Consider the following 20,737-nt stretch of genomic DNA (forward strand, 5'->3'; position numbering starts at 1 on the left):
ACAAAACCTAATAAAGTTATTGTGTATGTGGAGTGATGGGTATCACAGAAGCTGTGGCTGGGCAGGAGATGGTCATACAGAGTGAGGATTAGGTGAGAGCAACACAGCCACTGTGGCATTATGCAGAGCAGGTGTTTGCAGAGAGCAGCTGGACAGGAATGGTTGTAAAAAAAGAGTTTAGACTGAGTTAAAGGAGATGCCTGTTGACGTGTTGGGAAAAGATCCCAAGGTATCATCCACGTGGACCTACTGGGAAGGTGTCACTAAGAGCACATTCACACTCCCGAGGGTTTTTTCCCAAGAAGGAAGTCTAAAGTGGGGTCTCTGGCCAGAATTTCCATGGCTGAAGCGTGGGGTAAGAAGAGGACCTCTAGAAAAGTAATTCGTGAGTTTTTTTCACAGCTTTTAATTGCAAGAGAGAAAGTAAGAGTTCAGTGATCAAGTCTGACATGTGAGTGTGGGCACAGACATGTGTGAGGCAAATGCCATGGAGCACCTACTACAGCAAGCACCACGGTTTGGGGACCAGGGGCTTGGAGCATGGGGCAGGGCAGAGGGGCATCTGGTATCAGTGTCTGGTATAACGTGTCACTTGGGTGTGACAATGGCAGCAGCAACCTGTGTCCAGGAATCATCAGGATGATATTTTTTTTTATACCTGAAATAAGTTCAACAGATAAGAAAATGTTTATTCTGTACATGATTCTGAAGGCCATTTTCAGTTCAAAAGTATAGAGTTGAAAATACATAAAAATGTATTTGTATTGAACCATGCCCACAAAACGGAGGCAGCTTTGATTTTATTTTTTTTCCTGAAAGCATTCCCCTCTTTTCAGCTAGCCCTAACTTTTAATACTGAGAACAAAGTCCACAAGCTTATGCTCAAATATTGACAGTGACTTGATCACAATGATTAGGAAAGCGACTTGGCAGATCTGAAAGTTTAAGGCATTCACACCATGAAAAGTGTGAATGGAAATCCATTGGACTTAGAATTTACCTGGAGAGGTTTAAGGAAAGGCAGTTTTTAGGGGAGAGTGAAAAAACTCAAAAGCTTTCGAGAGTCAGTGAGAACCCTGGAAGATCAGATGCTATTCTTTTCTGAGACCCCTTGGGATGGAGCTCTTTGGGGAATAGGATTTATAGAGAAATTTCCAGTACCTCTTCATTTCAGCCAGGTTACCTGTATAAAAATATTACAACTAAGATGCTCCAAAGAGAAAGCATGTATAAGCCAGGCTATCGGACAGCACTAGGAGTATATTCTATCTGGCACATAATAGATGTGAGACAACACCTACATGGTTAAATCGTATCCCTCCTTTCTTTCTTGGTGTTTTTTTTTTTTTTTTAATTTTTTTAATCCTAGATTCAGTAGGACAAACTCACCCCCTCATGAAAGATCTGGCAGCTCCCTCCGAGTCCTGAACCCTATCCAAGTGATAATTATACCTGTTTGAAATCCAGGAGCCAAGAAGTAGCCTCCAGCCACTCAACAAAGGCTGCTCCCGTGCTCCGAAGGAAGCGGTGCCGACACTTCCCTTCTCCTTGTCTGCCTCCAAAAAAAATTGCAGAGTTTCCTGAAGCCTCTAAGGCTTTTCCAGAGTTCTGGTGGAACCAGACCTGGTATCTCATGAAGTATCATCGCATGCAAAGACAAAGAAACACCCCCACAGGCATCGTTAATGCAAATAAACCTTAATGCCTTTTTTTTTCCCCTTCATAATTAATCTCAGTTCAAATTTACATGTTTGATCTGCTTCTTTCAGGCTTCAGATGCCTTTGAAGGAAGGGGAAGACCCTGCGATTTGATCTGGAGTGCCTAGGATGATACGCTTGGTGTTTATGTGGACAGATCCCCCATACCCCGTGCCAGCCAGATGTGGAGGGGTCCTGGCTTGCAGACGAGGGGCAGGGGCCGAGGTGCTTCCCGAGCTGGGCTGCACGAGCCCCTTCACCCCAAGCCACCATTTCTCCAGGGGTCCCGTGAGTGGTGAGGGCACCTGCGGCCTGGTGGTGGAAACCTTCTGCAGGCAAGAGCCGCAGCAGGAGCTAATCCTCCCGCAAACAGACCCTCCGAGCCCTCGCTCCTGCAGTGTCAAAGAAATGAAAGGCGTAGAGATGAAAAACGTATCCATTTCAAACAGGGAAATTTCCATTTGAAGTGCCGTCTTGAGTCAAATCCTCCCCAGCAGCAGCACTTTCTTCCCTTCAGTAGTGTGTATCAATTTCTCCTGACAACAGTTTCATGGCTTCGGGATAAACAAGCCCAACTCCATTGGTATTATATTTTACAACTACAGACAGACCACAGAGATTAAAATTCTTTGGCTGAGTCACCAAAGATGGGGAGGGGGAGGTGGGTCCACTGAGCGTTGTGAAAGGCAGGTTGCATGCAAAACAAACTGAATCCAGCCTTTCATCCCCAGTGGTGCCATGGAGGCCGGGCCTTCCCCTGCGCCGGGAGGGAGGCGGGCGCAGGCGGCGGGCGATGAGGGCAGAGCGAAGGGGACACCGGCCTGAGGGGCCCTGCGTGCTGCAGAAATGGCGGAGGTGGCTTCTTGCCCTCACACAGTGGCTTACTCGGGGCTGGGGAGGCCTCAAGGCTCTTCTCACTCCTTATGGTGCAATATTAATTTCTCATTTCCCTGGCAAACACAAGTAACTGAAGCAGAAAATCATTTCCGGTTGATCCACAAGGGTTTTGTTTTTGTTTTGTTTTCCCGCTGGAACCAAAGGCCTCCCTTAAATGTTTTCTTCCCCGAAGTGCAGCGTTTTGGTTTGATCTCCAGATTTTTTGAAGTCCGTCACGAAGTAAAGCAAAACAATACCCCGTGTGCTGACACGCATTGCTGAAATGTTTCCCGTTGAAAACGTCAATCAAACACTGTCCCTTTCCCCAGTCCACCCTCCTTTCCCGTCTTCCTAGCTAAACCCCTTGATGAATTTGATGTGACGTCTAGATGAGTCAAATATGCTTTATCAGAGAAAAAAAAAAATCTACTGGAGGAAACCCACCCCGTGGCACCCCAGCTTGCACTGGAAAACTGACTTCACTGGGTAGCCACTTTGTGCAGAGGGAGCTGGAGCTGGCCAGGAGCTGCCACCAGATTATTTTCTCTTACAGTGTATTTTTTTTATTGCATCAGATTATGGTTTTAAACCTCGACATCCAACCCAGCCACCACTCCTCCATGCTAGACGTTACCCTTGCAGGTCAGGGAGATGGAGGTAACTCTGGCCTCACAGTGGGACATTCAGCAGAAGTCCTCCAAGAGCTTTTGCTGGCTGGCTGCAGAACTGAAGATGTCCAAAAGCTTCATTAACTTGCTTCACACCCAGAACACGGACGGAGTCCAGATGAAGGAGGACTCAAATCCTCCAGGATTAACCCAGCCCCTTTTCTTTAATCTCCTGCTCCAAGGAGAGGAGTGACACTGGTGTCTGCTGAGACAGGCTTGTAGAAGTATGGTGGGAAAATCCCTAGAAGACTTCCCTGCCTCTACAGTTGGCATTAATATTAGGACTAACTCAGTTACGAGCCCCATTTCTCCCTCGCTGATCTACTTGCCTCATGGCTGTTTTTTGGGGCAGCAGCACAGCCTGGATGCTCAGCAGGGCAATTCCCTTCCCCAGCAGCTTGATCAGCTCCTGGGCATTGCATAGGGCGCACTTCAGGTTGCAGAGGACAATTCTGGTCTCCCAGGCTGACCTCCCAGCATTTCTTGTCTATTTCTTGTTTCACCCCTCTGCTAGCTTCAGCCTGGTCTCGTGCTGTCATCTCCTCTTGCAAAGAGAAGTCAAGGCTGCACCTAGATAGAGCCACTCAGTGGAGTTTTGCATACCAGGAACGAGAGGTTTTGTCTTCATCCTCCTTCTGATGCAGGCAGTGGAACCCAAATATCCCCATGAGCAACCTGATACTCTCTCAGCTCTTGTCCCTTAGCACATGAATGCATGCAGGTGGCAAAAGCGAGATGGCACATTTAGCACTTCACACAAGTCTTGGTCCTGTATCCTCAAAGCACAGAGGAATTTAGGCACCTCACTGGCACTCAACTCAAGCTCAGAGGCTCTGCTTTGTAGCCAGAGGTCTACAAAACCAGAAAAAGTTTTGCAGTGACTACTTGAAACTCTGAACAGCTTACAAGCTCTTCTGCTTTCAGTTTAGATCGTGACAGGAATGAGCCCATCCCTCCAGCAGTGCCAGAAGCCGCAGGAGGACAGACATGGGGTGTGTGCCGCAGGGCTGGCACTGAGCACCGGACAGCCGGGGCCGGGCTCTGCGGAGAGGTACCGCCATGCTCAGCAGCGCTCGTAGGTGCAGAAGGAGATGGTCCCTGAATCAGAGCTTGATATTTAAATCGGAAAGACCGATAAAAAGTGAGAGTAAAGGAAGTGATTTTTATCCCCATCTGCAGATAGGGCACCAAGACATAGGAAGATGAAATGAATTGGTACAGGCTGGACACGTCTGTGGTGGATCAGAGCACTGAAAGCTGCTTTCTGGATCTGTACCCAAATGCCTCAGCCTTATGCTGAACTTTTCTCTCCAGGAACCAGTCTGTGACAGAGGATTCTAACTTTCTGCTAGAGGAGCAGGGAGGAGAGGAGACAGCAATGGTGCTCTTGGCTGCTATTGATAATCATCAAATAGTTTGAACTCCTGCCTGAAAGACAAGAAGTATTTGTCTCACAAACAAGGCTTCATGCGTCTCAATCAAGATAAAACTTCTGCCTCATCCACTGACCATTAATGGAAGAGCTCACAGGATCTGGCAGGAAAAGCAGCCAGAAGCCTGCGTGTCTCCTGAAATAAGGAGATTTCTGGAGGCCTTGCCCAGGTCATCTGCAGCCCTGGGACTGAGGTGGGGGGGCATGGGGGGGAACAGGAGGGACAGTCCCTCTCCAGAGCAGCACACAGTTCCCAGCATGCCACGTGCCTGTGAGCAAGGGTCTTGCTCCCTCCCTGCTCGCCCCTCCGTGGCCTGGCTGGCTGCCCTACAGGTGCTGCAGACGACCCTCAAGACCCCTTCCCTGGGGGCGTTTCTGCGCTATGGAGGTGCCCACCGGCTTTGCGAGCTCCTAGGGAAGGAGGCATCCTCTTGCCAGCACCATCCCACGTCTCAGGCTGGGCAAAAAGGTTTCCATGGGTGGAAAGGTCCCCTCACCACAGAGGGGCTCCGGCCCTGCGGACACATGCAGGTTTAAGTCAGGAAGGAGGCAGACAAGGTCCTTTCTGGGCTAGACTCAAAATACACAGATACTCAAATCAAAATGGAGAAGAAAGTGCTCATCACAGTCCTTTTTGTATCTGCCTGATAAAAAACCCAACTCATATGAAAAATGAATGGAGAAAATCCCTTTAGCAACAGCTACAGTATAAATACCCTCCAGGGAAAAAATAATTTACAATGATACTTTTTTCTTCCTCATCCAAGAAGTGGTTAAGCATTTGGCAGGGAAACAGTAGAGGAACTGATCAGCCTACCTATGATTTTAAAGCTTAATAACTTGTCTGCAAATGCCATAAATTTATAGCCCAACAATAATACGCGTTAGCCAAAAATAAAACAACCAGCTTTTTTTTTTTTTTTTTTTTAAGATTAAAGTCACAAACAGGTTACAACTCTTAAAAGCCAAGAACTGATTTATCGTCAAGGTGCTCCTCCAGCCAGGAAACCCACCTTTTCCTTCTGCCTGGAACTGCAGAAAGGGTAATAAAAAGTTAGGGGATTTTTTTTTTTTTCTTTTGGCAGTACAACCTGGAGCTTCCTACCTGAGGACTGAAACAGAAACTAAGCACAGAGACCCAACTGCTGTAACCCGAAGGGCTCATGGTTGCTTGCCACAGGGGGATACTGGGGCCACTGGAGGAGGTTTTGGTAGCTGTTCTCTGTCTTCCCTCTGCCCTGAGGGGCCAAGAGCAACAATTTGGGGCAAAAGTGTGCTTGTGTGCTCGCGCTGACATAGAAGTGCTAAGGCCAAGCTTTATGCAATCCCTCGTACGCTTCAGGCTAGGCAGAGTTCAGAGATCCAGATCCTCCTCCATTATTCCAAGCACTGTATTTGATTGCTTTTCATCTCCTTCCTTTCTCCCTTAAATTTTGTCATAAACCCCTAACGCCTCGCCTCGAGTGTGTGTAGTCACAACTGCTGGCAGCCTTCTTTCCTCCCTGGGCGGCTCTTCCCTACGAGCGTGCTCAGGTTCGGTAATCTCCTACTGCTTAATTGAGTCAGGTAATAAGCTGCTGCTGTAAGGCATCAGGGCTTGGACCTTATCAGGCACACACCCACCACCTCATCTTCCCCTGAGGTATCTGCACCCCTCCCTGCCCTTGGGCACCCCTTCCCCATCAATTTCTTCTTCCCCTCCTGACACATGGCAGGGGAACAGGTTCCCCGGGTTTGTACTTCACAGGGAAGTGCAGAAAGCTCGACCTACCCAACTTCCCACCCCACACAGGCTCGCTGGGTCTGAGAACGGAGAGGGGAAGAGCCCGGGTTCCCCCTTCACCTCCCTGACTTGAGGCACAGCTTTGCACAGGGGAAAAAAAAAGTGGGTGGTCGGTGCCTCAGTTTCCTCAGGCACCGAGGGAGGAGAGAGAGAAGGAAAATGCTTCCCACCCTTCCATCTGCCTGCTGGGCAAAGCTGAGCCCAAGCGGAAAGCAGGGTGCTGGCTGTAGCTCATTCCCCAGTGGGGGAATGGGGGGGGAATAGCAATCCAGGCTGCCCTGGCACCTCTTTTCATGAGCATGCTCCATCACAAGGCTGACTCAAATACCTCAGTGTCTTGAGAGGGCAGCCCAGCCCCTGCGTGTCTTCTGCTAAACTAGTAAATGTTAGATTAAGTGCTGGCAGATGACTCTATTTCCCTTTCCTGGTCCTAATCTCTGCAATTAAGATTAGTGATTATTTTCGTTTCTGAACTTTATATACAACATGAACCAAGGCAGTTTCCTGGGCTTTGGGAATGAGGGCGTGGTAAGATGGGGATGTGCTCAGCACCACAAAAGCCAGCAGCAGCTTGGGCTGGGGGTCACTCGGGCGGTGCACCCAGCACCGCCCTGGCTGGGGAGCTGCAGAGCTCCCGCTTTGCTGCCGTACGCCTCCCACTGCCACCTCCCCAGGCAGAAAACCAGCGGCGCTGGTGATCAAAACCCCTCACGCTAGGACAGGGCTCAAGGGAGCAAAGCAACGGCCAGGTACAGGCAGGGCCCGCTGCTTAACTGAAGCCTTCCTTCTGCAAGGAAGGGAGCGTGTTGGCACATGCTGCAGGAGGGATATCGCTTTGTCTGATCGCTTTGAAGACTGGGGGGCGGAGGGAGAAGAGAAGAGGCCAGTTAAGTGTGTTTATGTTTGAGAGGAACAAAGGAGAGTGGAGGAGAGGCCGGGGGGGGGCCTGCGCCAGAGATGTGTCAGAGATCACTTGTTCCTCCTGGGCCAGAACACCAGCCCAGGACCACCAGCGGAGGAGGAAGCGGTGTGTGCGGGGCCATGTTTAGAGCAGGGAGAGGAAAGATAGAGCAGAGAAAAAACACAGAAAAGAGACTTAGGATGGTGATAAACGTGACACAGGTTAGACACCAGGCTCCCAACTAGCAGGGTGTGCAATACAACGCATGTGCACCACAGCAGGTAACACTGCAAGCATGTACCTTGCTGGGTCCTGGTTTCCCTTGGCAGGGGCTGAGTTAGGGGAGGTGGGGAGCCCTGGAATACACAACGTTTAACCAAGTCAAAGAGAAGGAGGCCATCAGCTGCACCCCAGCTCTGCCATCTGTTATGGCAAATGAAGGATGGGGCTCCCTGTTTGCAATGCTGCCAGGAGGAACTGCCTGCCCCGGGGCCTCACACAGTCCATGGCCTGGGTGCTGCCCCTTCCGCCTTGCATTGCGCCCCAGCAGACGGCACCCCTCAGCTCAGGGGATGCATTTAGAGGACTCTCAGTCAGCCATTGCTGCCAAACACCCGAAGTCCTTCTCTGTTCACTAAGTAACGTTAATGCTGACAGTGTCGGGAACAGCACCTGCACAAGCCTCCGAGCGCACCGTGAACAGTCAGTTCCTGGCAAGAGAGGAAGCACTCGCCCATGCTCAGTCCCTGCACAGCACCAGTCCCTGCAGCAAGCCCTGTGAGCACAGAGAGAAGGAAGGTGCCATTGAAGCCATCACCAGAGATGATACCTTCTACTTCCCAGAGGCAGTAGCTCTGTTTTGGCAGGTCCAATCTCTAAGTTAAAACATCTAGTTCTCAGAGAGCAAGATAAATGCAGTGAGCTATTTGTTCTCCCTAAAAAGAAGCCTGCATCCAAGGACTGGTTTTATTGCACTGGCTGAAGGCAGACTTAAGGCAGACACCCTGTGCAAGCCCCAAGGCCAGCAAACCTGCTGCAGGTCATCATACAAACGACTGAATCAGCTACACTTAGGCAAGGAATAGACAAGTGTGTGCAGTAGGACAGAGGTGTGCAACGGCTCCAGGGGTGTGGTGCAGATGTGGATCTCCTACCTGCGGTTTCTCACCAAAAAAAAGAAGGAAAAAAGACCCTAACAATCAATCATTCACCAAAGCTTTTTCAGTCTCTTGGGGCAGGGAGGGAAGCACATCATATGCTAACAGATATTTCTAAGTTCTCAGTAACCTTCTATAGAAGCAGAGATGGTTGAATAACCACATTAGCTCTTTGGTGTGGCCAAGATGCTTCTGCAGATCCACCTGTATTTCAGCATATGAATTTTAATACTGTGTGCCTTCCCTACCCACCAATTTTTTAAATTTATTTTTTAAAATGCAGATTAAAGCAAGCTTGTGGACAGCCCTACTTGGAGAAGACACAGACTTGAATTAGAAAAAAATCCAGGTTTAAACAAAGAGCTGTAAGACATCTTAGATTTTTACTATTACTTTTTTAGGTCATTAGGAAACCAACACTCTCCTCCATACAGCACAACATATAACCAAAACGAGTACTAGCTTTGCAACAGGAAACCAAAACTGACAGCACTTTTTGCATTTTTTAATGTTAATGCATAAATGCTAATGATTAGAAGAGGCTTAAGGCATACATATGAGAGCACCTCCATGGTACACTGGACTTCCGCTTATTGTAAAAAACTGAAATCTGTCTCTTAATGGCAATAATAGGTAAAAGTTGAAAGGAGAACTGTGTTTCAGAAATGCGTCTCTCTCTTAAATATGAACGTTTCAAGGGTTCCCTTGCATTCTGTATCACAGAGTCTGAAATATTTATGGACAGAAACTTCTGCATGGAACATGCACTTCTGCAGAAGATTTGAGACCAACAATTTGTCTTTCAGTCACTGGAGGTTAATTCACATTTCTAAGTGAAACGATTTTTGTTTGAAATTCAGCAAGTGTGTCTCAGACCTCAGAGAACGGTATCTGGAACAATTCCATTGGAGAAGCGGGGGACACCAAGAAACTGTCTGTAACAAGGACTCACAGCAGTGACTATTATTGCATGTGCCCCTTCTGAACCTGCAGCAAATATGGCATTTGAACTTAAGAAACCAATAAGCACAAAGTGATAAAGACAGTAAAATGCCATTATGCCTCCTGTGATCAACAGGTTTCAGCTAAGATCTTGAACTTAAAGGGATGTTTCATCAAAAGGCACTCGAGTCCATCAATCACTATCTGTTCCTTTTACATGAGTCTCTGGCAAAGCAACTCTTGCTTTGAGGTTTTATTTTCCTCCAGCTGCCCTCTTGTGTCTGCATACAGGCTTACAGCAAACACGATCCCCTACCCAGTGAGGTGGGCCCAGAAGGTCCTGAGAAAGACAAATCGTAGCTGTCACACTGCTGTCATAAACAATTTGAGAAAACTGCACCACATTGCCCTTCTCTTGAACCCTGCGAGAAATTCTACCATCTACACATCTCTTTGCAAGAGCCAGTAGCTGAAGTCACAAGATGCAGTGGGCCTCAAGCTCATATATGTACTTAAAAGCAGATAACAGACTTTTTAGCCACTGAGTAAACATGACACAGACACATTGCAGTGTCCATCTTCTAATTTTATTTGTAATCCCAAAAATGACCAGCTGATGATCAGCTTCCCCTCCAGTCTTGGTTAATGAGTGTAAAAGAAACATCAGAAGTCACATCGTACTGGCCTGACCCTGCAACTGGACTCACTTAAGTGACAAACTGCAGGATACAGTGAGCAATATTATCCAACCCAACTTTTATATGCTTAGGAGTTTGCAAAATGTTGGATTAGCACATCTAGAAGTTGTTAAGTCACAACTTTTACTGGGCAAACAAAACCTCTCAAAGCAACATACTTGGTGCTACTAGCATTTCCAGAAGACTGTGGAACACCTACTTATACTGAGCCAAGTTATACCAGGTGCTGTGTTAAATGGAAGAGGTTGGGGAAAGAGGGGAGGACCATGCCTCAAGCCTAGCTAGTCCCTCTCAACCCAACTGGGAGACCACTCCCAACTCCAGATTTCTTACCCAATTGCCACAACACATGCAACAATACAGACTATGCATAAAGGTGTCTGTACACACAGCAACCTCTCCCTGCCCAGAAGCCCTATACCCTGCCTATCACAGTACTTCCACATGCAGAAAGAGCTCCAGGCACTCAGGTGTGGAGACAGCAGGTCTGGTTCATACGCCATCTTCACTGATGAAGGTGGTCTTGCAGCACAGCAATTAGTGACAACTTGGGCAAGTCTGGAGCCCTGCCTGTGGAATCATCAGGCAAATGGAGGAGGGACTGCATATAAAACCCAAGACTTACTTATTTCTTTGCCCTTTCCTCACAAGAAAAGAACACTATATAAGGGGGGCGGGGGCGGGCAATTAATTATGCCTAGGAGTGGTTAAAAATAGGGCTATCCTCAACTGTTGTGTTTCCAGAACAGGGATGTGATATCTGAGCATCCTACAGAGTCCAAGAGGTGTGGGAAGACGATGGTTCTAGTCAGTTGTGTGCAAGGCCTGGAGATATCCGTGTGTTTCTGCTGCCTTGTCAGTTCCTAGCCTTTTATAACAGCAATAGGTCTCAGTTTAATGGCTTTCTTGCTGATGCCAGCTGCATGGCAGGTATTAACCACATCTGTCACGTTCTTGTAAGACTCTGGTGCCTGGAGGGGGAAGAGAGGAAAAAAAAGAAGATAAAAAAACTATAAACAACCTGAAGTCACAGGAAGTTAGATGTAGGCTTTTGATAGCCCCTCTTCTCTTTGCAAAAATAGAATCATTTGAATTAATGGTGTAGAAGTAGGTGAACATATTGAGAATCTGGCCACCTTGCATATCTAAGAAATCTATGAGACACCTTTCCAAACAAGCTTTCACAAAATTCCAGATAAAATAGTAAGTATTTTGGTTCACTTTTCCCTATATTTTCAGATAATCCAGTCCACCATCATGTGAGAATGTCAAGCCTTCTTATCTGGCAGGAAGTCACTCCAGCTTCCTCCTTACAGATAGCCTTTAAGATTTGTCTTCACTGCCCCTTAGTGACAGGAATCAGGGTTGAACTCTAGAGCTTCTCCCTCCAGCATTCTGACAAGGAAGCTGCTCTTAAACAGAGCTTTTGAATGCGATTGGCATGTTTGTACAACACCAACACCCATAACAGCATAGTTCCAAATGATAATACACTTCTGTGAGTAAGGTTGTTACTGGAAGTCATAATATTCAAAGTTTTCCAGCCATGTAGAGTCTTCTTCTTGAGCAAATATAGAAATTCATCTTCAAAGAGGCAGATCTGTCATACACTGCTAATAATCTACATGACAGCTGCAGTGTAAAGTAAGTTTAAAGCTAGGCAAACATAATTCAAGAAAAGAATCCATAAAACGTAATTACTTTTGTTATACTAACACAAAGACTTCTCAGGGTCAATAGTAATTATCCCTATTGCCAGGCAGAAGAGGAAAAAAGCATACCCCCAAACCTGTTAAACAGGCATTTCCCCTTTCAGCAGGATTTTAGGGACAGGGAATACGTCACATTATTTTCCAAAAAATTGGACAGCTCTATCAGAAATCACACAGATGTGTATTTCGAGTACTAGCAATCACATAACACTGCAAAAAAAGTCAAGTCGGGGGGGTCATTCAGGCACGGAGCAAGACTCCCTTTTCCCTCTCAGATAATGAAGTATTAAACTCACTTCTTCCATGACCAGTTTGGGAGAAGCAACACGGATGGCAATACCCATGTCAGCCAGCTTGTCCAATACATCCTGGAAGTCCAAGTTGCGTCGAGATTTGGCTCGAGACAGTGCACGACCCTAAACAGCAGTTTCGTTAGTTCTATTTTTTGTAGTGGTTTGGAAAAAACAGAACTCTCTTTTATTAAAGAAAAACATTGTTACATTATATGTAGACACAGAACGGCTGAGAGCACAGACCACAGTAAACCACAAAATGAGAAATTAATTTAGACTTTAGGTGATGGGCTCCTGCAAAATCACACATATGATAGGATGGTTAGGAAAGTTACATGCATATAACATACTAGTCTGCAAGTGTCTTTTTACCTTGTCAGACAGTGTTCAGGAGTCAGAACTGTACTAGAAGCTATTCATCTTCCTTAATCATCCTGTCTCACACTGTAAATAACAGGGGAAGAAATACCTCCTTCTAACTTCTGAGGAGTTTTATATGGACAGCCTCAGCACAGTTAATCCTTCATGTTAGCTCAGAGATATCGGAATTTGGTAAAAGGAACTCATTCCCCACATCTTCATCCTAACATTTGCCTCGTATAAAGCAGCACTCCCTAAATTTTCTGCAGGAGTAGTCAAAACTACTCAGTAAGGGACAAAGAGGACTTCCAGCCTGCAGTCCTTCTCAGCTGGGATTACTGTGGCAAGGCTATGCTCTACTTGTATGACCAACAGATGAATCACACACTGGATGATCCTTGAACAACCTTATTCTTTGGATGACAGTCCCATTCCAATCCCTTCCTGAAATAACTTTTTGACTTACAGCTCCATGGCAAGTAGTTCCGAAGGTCTCAGTCATGCCTTGCTCTGTGCCAGTAAGAACATAGCTACAGGTTCCCATAGTCCCACCGATCAAAACAGGCTGTCCAGTCAGCTGTGGATGCAAAGTATTAAATCACAAGAAAAAGCCTAAAAAACTTCACTCAATACAAGTCTGAGAGGAACTGTATCTCCAGAAAAGGAGGTCAGGTTCACATTCCCTCAGAGCATCCCCACTTGCCTCGGGTGCCTGGTATCAAGGATTCTGGAGAACTATCTGCACTGAAAGATGCAGACCAGCAGATCAAAAGACTTGTGTCCAACGGACAGACAAGACAAATCACTGAAGCCTGCCCTAGGTATGAAAACACTGCTTTCCCTTCATGACCTTCCAACCATTGTGGGTGTGGAGCAGAAGAGAGAGCTCAGTGTCCCAAAGATGTAACACACAGACAAGCACAATATTGCTATCCGACTTCCAGTGCTGTTAGCTCAAAAAAGGAACTCACAGCATTTAGATCTCTGTTAGGGACCCTAAAATTGTCTGCTTCATCCAGAATTCTTTTCTGATTTCCTTCTCCCACAGGTAAACTTACTTGATAATCAACAGCAATAAGAGGATGGTGAGGAGGGAAGGCCCTGGTTGATCCCTTTCTGTGCACCAGCAGAGTCCGCTCCTTTCCATCCACTACATGTTGCTCCACTTTGGCAATGTTGTGAGACACATCATAGATAACATGCATATCAAGGTCGTCTGGGGTTGTGTTGAAGACTTTGGCAAAGGCCTAAAAAGAGAGCAAATCAGGATGTGAAATACAAGATTACTGCTGTGTACATGTGAAAGATTTACAATCTTTCTAGGAACTAAAAGGAACAAATTTGCTTGAAAATGTTTCTTACTGGTAAGTCAGAGACCTAAACACTTGGCATGGCAGGTAAGAAACTTCAAATTCAGCCACTATGGAACTCAATACAACAGTGCTGGGAGTGACAGAATTGGAATGTCTGGATTGTTTATCTGCCCATTGGCAGTTTTAATACTGGAACTCAGGTCAGATGTCAACTAGACAAATTCTTGCAATTCTGAAAAGATGGCTTCAGCAGTGTAAAAACAATTTTCTTGTATTCTCGTCTTCCAGTTCAAGGCATTTTAAAAAAAATATTGCTTAAGTAGCTTCTGCAAGTACAATCCAGTGATGTGGAGAGGTTTTAGATGGATTGCCATGACTGCAGCGTCGCATAAGTCTGTCCAGAAAACAGTTTAAGAAGCACAAAAATGAAAATTATGTTAAATACTGCAGCAACTCTGTTCCTACCTGTCTTGTTAGAAAAGTCATAGAAGGGCGGTTGACCCATGCATAGTTTCCAGCAGCTGCCATTCCCTTCAAATAATCTTGTCCCTCTGTGGAGGCAATCCTGGCACATGCCAGCTGGCGATCATTCACTATGATTTTGTCCCGTTTCATAGCTTTTTCCATAGCCACCAATGCATCTGAGAAATAAACACCGTAAGTCTAAGTGACTCCCTAATCTTTCAAACTGTGAGATTAACATGGGTGTCTCTAATTTATATTCTAAAAATGAACTCATCTGTCTGATGGTCAAACCTACAGCTGTTCTCAAATGCAAAAGCAAATCTATGGCAAAACATTACCAACCGTTTGCAAACAGACAATCCCTGACAAGGCAACTCAGAATAGACTCAGCAATTACACTGTAAGAAATGGTCTTTGGTGCTGGAGTTTACTGTCAATGACAAGACCATGCTTGAAGAGTTTGCTTCACTCCAGGTACCTGCGCCAGTCAGATCATACCTGTGGCAACCTGGTGGCCCAGGCCCCTGCTGCCACTGTGGATCATCACGCACACCTGTCCTTTGTGGTCGATGCCCATCTTCCTGGCAGCATATTCGTTGTAAATGTCATCCACAACCTGGATTTCGGCGTAATGATTTCCAGCTCCCAGGGTCCCCAGCTGCCAATCATAACACACTGATCAGCCACTGCTAGTAAACCAGCCTCTGGGAGCACAGGGGAGAGCTATGGGAATATGGACAATAGGGCAAATGGCTACAGCAAAGTTTTGGTTTTAGAAAATCTTTTCCAGGAAAAAAAAAATCCCCATATAAACTGAAAGGAAGTAGAACACAGTAGTATCATTACTGTCCTCCTTGTTCAGATTTATAACTATTTTTACTGTTGGAACAAGACTGCAATTAACAAAAAGGACCAGGATCTACAGACTGTGCTGCCACTTTTTTCCAGCTTACTTAGGCCTAGTTGAAAGATGGGAAGAGTACAGAGTACTGAGAATTCATCTTCAATTTGTATGGGCAAGGCAGACATATAGTCTTATACTTTGTTGTATAAGTAACTCCACAAGGAAGTTACAATATCCTGTTAATTAGGTAATTACAATCTTTCAGTAGATTAAAGCAAGATATTCCATTTCCAAGCCCAAATTTTTTCAACTCCATAACAGTTGATCACTTATTTGCAAGGTGAATGTGAAAATTGAGGACATACAATTATTTTGAGGTTAGAATGCTACAATCTTGCAGCAACCCAATTCAAAAAACTCATGAAGTCATATAAAAGAAAGTTTTACAAATGGTAGTGTTAGTATAGCTGTCTCAAAAGTGTTCCACCCAGAGCAATGAGATACTATGTACAGCAACTGAATCCAACCCTTGAACTGCAATTCAAAGTTATGAGCTATTTCCATCTGATATCCTTCCTTGCCCTGCTATTAATTTGCTGAGCAAACAAGGAGAAAAGTTGCAGAATAACTTGCCTGTCTTTTAAAAACAAAATTACATCTGTCTGGGGAAATGCCACCAAACATGAATTTCAGTACTAGGTGTTAACTGATGAAAAAGTGATAGCCCCAGGGACCTTGCGTATGCCCAGTATCGTTTCTCTCTGTTACAGTTCTGTCAAGAATTATTCAGAAACAGCCTCACCATCTCACTTTTCCCCCCGCCCAGAAATGCTATGCAGAGTTTCAAGAAAAGACACAAAATTAAAGAACTACCTGCTAAGCTTTACATTTGAACCCCAGGAGCACTCACAGCCCTCCTGAAATATAACATTACCTGGGGCAGGCCCCTCTTTTTTGCTCTCGAGGAGACCTTGTTGGGGTCAGCCTGCAGCATTCTTCCATATTCCTCACAGTGTTCCTTGTCCTCTGCCCAGGCATAGCCTTCCCGGAGAGACCAGTCCACACCCATCTCTAGTGCCTCTTCCAAATCCCTGCAATTATCAAACACCTACATAAGTATTATCCTTAGAAATCCTCAAAACTCCACTGGATACGGCCCTGAGCAACCTCATCTAACTTTGTCATTACACCTACCTTCAGAGTTAGCCCTCCTTTGTGCAGGCAGTTGGATGAAATGACCTTAAGAGATCCCATTCAACCTAAATTATTCTGTGATTTTATGATTAGCCCCCAATTCCCCTAACAAGAAGTCCAACTTCTTAATAGTTCATGAAAATCAAGCTCTACAAATGTATTAACTTTAGACAGGTCATTGCTTTTTCCTCTTTGTTGTGTGGGGAATATCCTATTTTCTGTCTCATCCCTTTCAAAAAATACCTTTACATTCATGGAGGTTTTCTGTCAGAAGAAATGAGAACCTTTCAAGAACTTTCAGTTATTTCAGGGTTTTAAATGGGGCAAGAAACAGCTGACTTTGTGCTCTGATGATAATGCCAGTCCTCACAGTGAAGCACATACAGAGAAAGAATGGAAAGAGGTTTAGAACTACTTTTTCTTTCTTAAAGCCTCGCACTGATGAATCTTTCATCAAAATAAACACAAGAGATGTCCCCTCCAGTGATGTGTACACAAAGTCATTCGCTTACTTGGCATTCATGGGGATGACACCTTTGGAGCCGACACCAACAGGAATGTGGTCAAACATAGCCTGGGCAAGTTGCTCCTTCACAGGCTGCACATCACTTTCATCCAAATTCGTACGTAGTAAGCGGACACCACAGTTGATGTCAAATCCGACACCACCTAGAAGTGTAGAAGAAGCCATGGAGTCAATAAAGAAAGTGTACTGATGGCAAGCACTTGCTGAATATTCATCTTAAATCAATGTCTCTGCTGACCGGAAGTATGTACTGAATGCTGTGATCTTATACCTTCTTTCTGACACAATACTGGGAAAAAAGCAGAACTGCATTAAGCTTCATTTTAATAGATTTACATGAAGCCTCAGATTTCAAGACAGCCAAAAATGTAGTCTTGCAGGCAAAACCTTGAAAACTCTTAAAAAAAGCCCCAAAGTTTTTCAGTCTTGAGCATATGCTCTACAGAAATAGCTGTACAATTATCTACAGAGCTCTGTGTTTACAAAGTTGCTCCTGCAAGCAGACAAAGAAAAGTAGACACAACTATAAAATACACTGTCCTCAGAACCTAGAGAGGATGTTCCTGTTGTTCTAAGGGCAGAAGAAAAGTGACAGATCTTAGCATGGCTCCTGGATCTAAGATGTTCTTGCAAGCAAGTCCCTGAAAGCAAATCCTTTTTGAATCTTCACAGGCATAAATAATAACTAGTTTTAACAAGTGATAGATACTTAAAGGAATATTAAACTTCAGTGTTTAGTGTTTTGCTTAACTCTTAAGTCTTTAATAAAAATAAACACTGCAGGGCAAGGCCTAATGCGAAAGACCAATCATGCCACCTTTAGTATGAACGTTCTGAAATTAACTAGTGTCCGAGGGAGGATACCAGACTAAGAAATCTTGAGTTTGAGCCAATCAGGAACACTGGAACGGCCTAAAGCAAACCTGAAACATCAATATCATGTTTCATGACAACCACAAAAGCATCTACATACCATCAGTAATTAAAGACCCAGGTGTTTGTTGAAAAGATAGACATATTTTAAGGTCACATTTTTAATGAAGTGTAGAAATATTCTCAAAATATGTTTTCAAGCATTGCTCAAAGAAAACAAGTCTTTATCAACCTGACAAAACCCAAGTTCAAAGCCTTGTGCTCTCCCTTCAAAACTGAGGGATACCAAAAGCCCAAGCCAAAAACACAAGGGCAATTCCCTCTATAGTGTTTAGATGTTTTCAGTGTAACCACCTGCTCCATAAAGAATAAAGATTCTGGGTGCAAGAATTAAGCACCTTTTAACTCCCTATAATTCACATATTTTTTCCTTTGGTTCTGTATATAAAGTACTGTAAAGACTTGCCATTTCAAAAAGTATTTTTATGCCATCCCAGATATTTCACAGTGCAGGTTAAGTCAGTCATCCTTACCTGGTGAAACCACTGCTTCAGGATCATTCATATCAAAAGCAGCCATGTTGCCAATGGCAAACCCATAGCCAGAATGGACATCTGGAAGGCCTATTGATCTCTGAAAGAGCATAAAGGAAGTGTTAAAGTTTTATGAAACTCTGTGCTGCACAGAGTCACCTTGTTTATGCTTTGCCTTGTGGCAGTGGCTGTCACATTTGCAAACAAATATACCAAAAAGAGAATGGATGTTCAGATGTAGATGGAGTAAATATCTAAACTCCTGCAGTTACAGGACAGTCAAACAAAGCAGAGAGCAGATCTCACTCTGAAGCAAACACCCAGTGACTAGTCAGCCGAGTAACCTCCTTGGCTCCATTGACCAGATCTCAAGAAAACTTAAGAGGGGCTTAAACACTTAAATGTAGGAATTATGATCTCAAACTGAATTCTGACCTAGACTTTTCTTGGACTCAAGAGTCCTTGCATTCAAAACTTACACAGGCAATAGCTTATGAGTAGCATAAAGCAGATACATAAGAGTGAAGATGAGTTCGTCTTTACCAAGTTCCACCTAGGGACTTCTGCAATATTTAAATACTGTAAATGTAACAAGGGAAGAGTTAAATACTATGTAATGGAATCATAAAACAGTCAGCATTTTCTCTTCTTAGCTGTGTCATCAAACACTGACCAAAGACTGCATCCTGTAGGCAGGAAAAAGTCATCCTTTTAGGATGATATCCTGACGAGATAGGAGCTGTGTCATTTTCATTTGTAAAAGAACTCTTTTTATTGAAGCTTTTCATATTACTACTAATTAAAGAAAGTAAGAGTGTGCTTCTACACAGCTCCACAAGTCTGAAGTATATCTAGCCTGGCAAGTTTAGATTAGGACATCAGAAACAGGACTCCACGATCTATTTAAGCAAACAAACAAAAAGCCCCAAACACCCATAAAACTGTCAGAAATTGGAACTTTTCAACGTGTGTTAAACTGTTATCATACATTAAAAAGAACAGTGGATATCAGTGGGATTTTGTGCTTCTTCTGCCTCCCCTTGCCATCAGCACGAAGTTTCTTGGCTTGGAAATAAAAAGTGAAGATTTGAATAGACAGATGATTGTAACATCTCTCCTATGAACTACCAGCCAAAATTCCCATTTTAACAGGTTGCTACTATTCTACCTTACTCCCTTTTTGGTTGACCACTAATGCATTTTAATAGCATGATGGGCTCCCTTTACTACAGCCAGAAATTAAAAGCTTTTGTGAAGTCACCAAGAGAAACAATTAAAAAAATTTCCGTTATTTGTGACTTATTAATATATGCAATATTGAACATGAAAAAAAGTTCATTTCCACGTTGTACTTAGTACTTCCTGAAAAGTGACCCAGCCTAATATTTTCCTCTTGCATCATCACATCTGATGCTTCGCTTCCAAAAATGCATGGGGTGAGAGAAAGGAGTGTTGAGTCATGGGAAGGCTCATTGCCAACATTAGAGCAGCAACAATAATACAGACAACAATATCACCTCCTGCTCTCTCCTCACTTCTCCATGCATTCCAGGTCAGCAGAGGCAATTCAAAAACAACGAACAGACAATATAAGCAGTGGGGGAAAGGTGGCTCAAGCAAACTGAAACAACATAAAGCAATGCTAAAAAAGCTTCACATCAAAATGCAGTCAATGAAGTAAGTAATGGATACTTCTCTTTCTGACAAAATTAGTCTTACAGCCTGCCCTTGCAAGCACTTCTTACTCAGAGACAGGTTCCTAACACACAGACTGTCTTGAAAAGAAATTTGGTCCACACCCCTTCTCACAACGGAGTTCCCATTTGGAAGGCAATAATTCCTGGCAAGTACGAACAGAAAAAGAGCAAGCTTTCAGAGCAGTTACTCACATGAACAATGCCTGGTAATGCAGCCACATTCCCAATCTGTTTCATAGCAGGCAAAAAGCCACCTGCACCTGAAAAAAAGAAAAAAAAAAAGCCATCTGATAATTTACCATCGTAATCACAATGAAGCACTTTCTAAAGAGGTTGCTCCAAACACTGGCAAATCAGAAGTCAGCCACCAACAAATATTCTAATCTGGTATAAAGTGCCTAGCATTATGCACGATCTGCAGTTTCATTAAAGAAAATATTATGCTACAGTTCTCCCTCTGCTCTGTTAGTACCAATACAGACTGAGCTGTGCTAACAACAGCAGCGCATTACCACCAGCCCAGCTGTCAGATGTGGATCCAGACCTGCGCTCCAGCCCCACGGAGAACCGACAGGCCTGGGCTATTGCCCCCACCAAAGTTCACTCTCAGAGCAGGCATTCTGGGAATGCTCTGGAGCACAGAGAGCAGCGGGCAAGGCTGTGCCCACCCATATGAACTGGGCATTGGTCATCCTACAGCTGCAGGTGACACCCCTGGATCACCAGGCTGCAGTAGTTGGCAAGGCAAAAAAACTCATTCCTGTTTGCTGCC

The 20,737-nt window shown here is 44.7% G+C and overlaps 1 protein-coding gene across 1 annotated transcript in view; it reads right to left on the reverse strand.

Annotated features, from left to right (window-relative positions):
- Window positions 1-10,559: 10,559 nt before the first annotated feature.
- Window positions 10,560-20,737, reverse strand: part of RTCB (RNA 2',3'-cyclic phosphate and 5'-OH ligase) — a gene marked incomplete at its 5' end in the record, with an annotated part of 10,503 nt that continues 325 nt past the window's right edge. Inside the window, 10 exons of the mRNA XM_010286485.1 lie at window positions 10,560-11,126; window positions 12,164-12,283; window positions 12,987-13,097; window positions 13,579-13,767; window positions 14,299-14,474; window positions 14,797-14,956; window positions 16,077-16,233; window positions 16,849-17,005; window positions 18,269-18,368; window positions 20,158-20,225. Of these exons, the coding sequence (XP_010284787.1) occupies window positions 11,019-11,126; window positions 12,164-12,283; window positions 12,987-13,097; window positions 13,579-13,767; window positions 14,299-14,474; window positions 14,797-14,956; window positions 16,077-16,233; window positions 16,849-17,005; window positions 18,269-18,368; window positions 20,158-20,225 (1,346 nt within the window). The remainder of the gene's footprint in view (window positions 11,127-12,163; window positions 12,284-12,986; window positions 13,098-13,578; window positions 13,768-14,298; window positions 14,475-14,796; window positions 14,957-16,076; window positions 16,234-16,848; window positions 17,006-18,268; window positions 18,369-20,157; window positions 20,226-20,737) is intronic.

Source organism: Phaethon lepturus, unplaced genomic scaffold (assembly GCF_000687285.1).
Source record: "Phaethon lepturus isolate BGI_N335 unplaced genomic scaffold, ASM68728v1 scaffold25304, whole genome shotgun sequence".
NCBI classification, from domain to species: Eukaryota; Metazoa; Chordata; class Aves; order Phaethontiformes; family Phaethontidae; genus Phaethon; species Phaethon lepturus.